Raw genomic sequence first — 3,273 nt, forward strand, 5'->3', positions numbered from 1 at the left:
AAATAGTTTTCATCTTTAGTTCAGCAATCCTTTCCTAACTAATATCAATGCATAGCAGCATGGAACCTTAAATCTCCATGGCTGACTGACTAGATTATCATTGCCTATATTACACGTCACCTGGGGAACCTAAAGATTGGATGTTAAAGTCTGAAACCAAAGATCTGTACAAATAGTTTAATATTTTTCTCCTACCCAATGTCACGTCTTTCCAAAAGATTGTTTGGGAGGAAGATGCAGAAAATCTTGGTCAGTGCCACTGGAGGAGTGTCTCAACAAATCCTTCCAACCTGCCTTAGAAGACTTGAAACAAGGCACTGGTCAGGTGCTCCTTATCAGGGATGGCTATCATTTGGATTTGGACATGCACTCAGACTTAAAAGTAACATTTTTTATTTATGACTTTTCTGAGGGCATCCTTCACCTCCTTGTTCCTCAGGCTGTAGATCAGGGGATTCAGCATGGGGGTCACCACTGTGTAGAACACTGAGAGCACTTTGTCCTTTGCCTGAGAATTGTTTGAGTTGGATTTTAAATAAATGCAGAGACAGGTCCCATAGAAAACACTCACAGCCATAAAATGAGAGGCACAGGTGCTGAAGGCTTTGCATTTACCCTTAGTAGAGTGGATCCTCAAGATGGTAGAGAGGATGAAAATGTAGGAGATGAGGACAATCAGGATACTGAACACCCCAAATACAACGGTTACAACTAGTATGACTATATGATTGATAGTTGTGTCAGAGTTGGAAAGTGATAACAATGGAGAGATGTCACAGAAGAACAGATCAATGACATTGGAGCCACAGAAGGTTAACTGTAACATGCCTGCTGTTTGTGTTACTGCATTTACCCACCCAGCTAAGAATGACCCAATGACCAGCTGGACACAGAGTCTTGGGGACATGATAACGGAATACACTAGCGGAGTACAAATGGCCACATACCGGTCATAAGCCATTGTAGCCAGGAGGATGCACTCTGTAACTCCAAAGAGACACAAAGTAAAGACCTGGACTGCACACCCAGCATAAGAAATGGCTTTCCTTTTTGTTATCAAATCAGCCATCAATTTGGGAGTGATGAGAGTGGAATAACAAATATCTACAAAAGCTAAATTACCAAGGAAATAATACATGGGGGTGTGAAGTTGGTAGTCAGCCCTGATTAAGAAAATGATGCCAAGGTTTCCTACCATTGTAGTGAGATAGATCCCAAGGAACAGCATAAAGAGCATGACCTGAATAGCTGGATCAGCTGTGAATTCTGTGAAAAGGAATTCAGTCACTTGGCTGCAGTTTTCTTTGACCATTTCTACTATGCATACGGTGTGTGGAATCCAAATGAAAAGTATGAAATATTTGCACTGTATCTCTGCTGTCAGCTTATGGAATTTCTTTGTAGTGTCATAAATTTATAGAGCAACAGGATCTTTGGAGATAAGAGTCAGACTCCACTGTTCGTTCTGGATAGCGTGCGCCTCCAATTGTGCATAGAAACACGGGTGTAAGTCATAGAGTTGGTCAGTCAGTCTTGCACAGATAATTTTGTCCCGCATCAGAGTGTTATTTTGTAACTGGATTGTCCCTGTGAGCTAACATGCTGCTATATCTAACAGTATGTCTTCTTGTATCACTGTAATTCCACTCATGATACATGTTATCTCACGAGATCCCATACAAAGTGTTTTTATTTGTACTTTAGCTTATTGGTGTCCACATGCCATGTTTTCAAGTCCTCTATGCTCCTGAGCATAAAAGTAAACAAATATTGTTAAAATATTTTTAAGCAATCAGATAAATTGCGATTATGTGTTCAGGAAGGAGATGTAGTAACTATTTTCCAAAGTTCATTTTTTTTCTGGAACAGTTTGTTCTCTAGCCCTTTATTGCATGACGTGCACATGTAAACATTTCCACTTCAGACTTCTTCTTTTAAGATCCTTTTTTTTTGATGAGACAGAGCTTTTGAGTCAAACTAAAAGTTTTCTTTATAAGCTCATAACGTTATGTCCTGCAATCATATCCTCATAGAGGACACTGGTATCTTAACTTAGTCATCTCTATGAGATCTCTGTGCTAATTTACACAGATAGAGCAGCAAGACTTGTTCATAGCTGATAAAGAGGAATCAGTAGGCTTAATGTATTCAGTCTTTAGTAAGTCATGCTTGTCATGTGTGTCCCAAGACAACTCATGAAGTGATCAACCAGATATGAATTCAAATATTGACTGAAGGATAATCAGTGCCAGATAAACTGGGATAAGGCTGAGAGGAAAGGGACTGGAGAATTTAATCTCCTAATGTAATATGCTAGAAAAACTTTGACTTAACTTGGTGCTATCACACCTCATTATGTCAATCACAGGGTAGGGTCCCACTTTTGGACATTGTACTAACATATAATAGAGAAAGTCCTTGCCTTTTGGAGATTACAATGTAAGAGGTAGGGCAAGCAAACGAAAAGTGTCTACAGTAGACAGCTGTGGGCCATGCAAACAACGGACAATTGGTCCATTGATATCGTGGTTAGAGTTGTGATGGCAGAACATGTAGACATGCCCAGTGTGGTGTTTGCGTATTCATTCTGGGCACCAATAGTGATAAAGCTGTGGCAGCTTGGACTTCCTGCAAACTGGCTGCCAAGTGCAGCCAGAGTACCGCGCTGGATCATATAAGCCACAATGAAGTCTGTCCTGCCTGTTGCGGGTGCCCAGGGTGGGCGAATTATGTCTACTTGTCATGAGTTTGTACATGAGGCAGTCCCATCTGCAACTGACAAACCCAGTAAGAGAGCGTTGGTCAGAACTACTGCTCCCTGCTACTTCCTGATAGGTTCCAGGCTTTGCAGCAAAGGAACAAATAAGGATTTGCAGGAGGATAATGGGTGTCATGCCTGGGGTATGGGTGTGCATGTGCAGGTGCAGGGAGTGGGAGGGCAGCTGAATGGAAAGAATAAAAGTAGTTATTTACACCGTAGGATAAGGCCTCCAAAAGGGAGCTTGGGTATCTCTGTCATTTGGAATATTTTAAACTTGACTAAAAATAATGGAAGTAAGGGAAAACATAATTTATCACAGAAGGACGGAGGAGCCCTGTCCAATGCTTTCCATCAGCATTTTTCACAGGGTCTAGAGTAAATACTTCCACGTTCTTTTTAAACAGCTTCTTTGTCATATCTCCCTGGCTCCTGCCCTTCTCCCAGCAAAACTGTTTCCTTTCCTTGAGGGGGAACAATTGAAGGGAAGCTGGATTTTCCCCTCTCAGGTTAAG

The 3,273-nt window shown here is 41.3% G+C and overlaps 1 protein-coding gene across 1 annotated transcript; it reads right to left on the reverse strand.

The window, feature by feature from the left end:
* Positions 1–376: 376 nt before the first annotated feature.
* LOC102386378 (olfactory receptor 1440-like) lies at positions 377–1,312 on the reverse strand. Its single transcript, XM_006034787.3, has one exon. It carries the CDS (start codon positions 1,310–1,312, stop codon positions 377–379), a length of 936 nt encoding a protein of 311 aa, XP_006034849.1.
* Between the last annotated feature and the right edge of the window lie 1,961 nt (positions 1,313–3,273).

The sequence above is a fragment of the Alligator sinensis genome, unplaced genomic scaffold (assembly GCF_000455745.1).
Source record: "Alligator sinensis unplaced genomic scaffold, ASM45574v1 scaffold639_1, whole genome shotgun sequence".
NCBI lineage: Eukaryota > Metazoa > Chordata > Crocodylia > Alligatoridae > Alligator > Alligator sinensis.

What these genes read in the sequence shown, in the direction of transcription:
- LOC102386378 (XM_006034787.3), bottom strand. Translation starts at nt 1,312, where the DNA reads ATGGTCAAAGAAAACTGCAGCCAAGTGACTGAATTCCTTTTCACAGAA.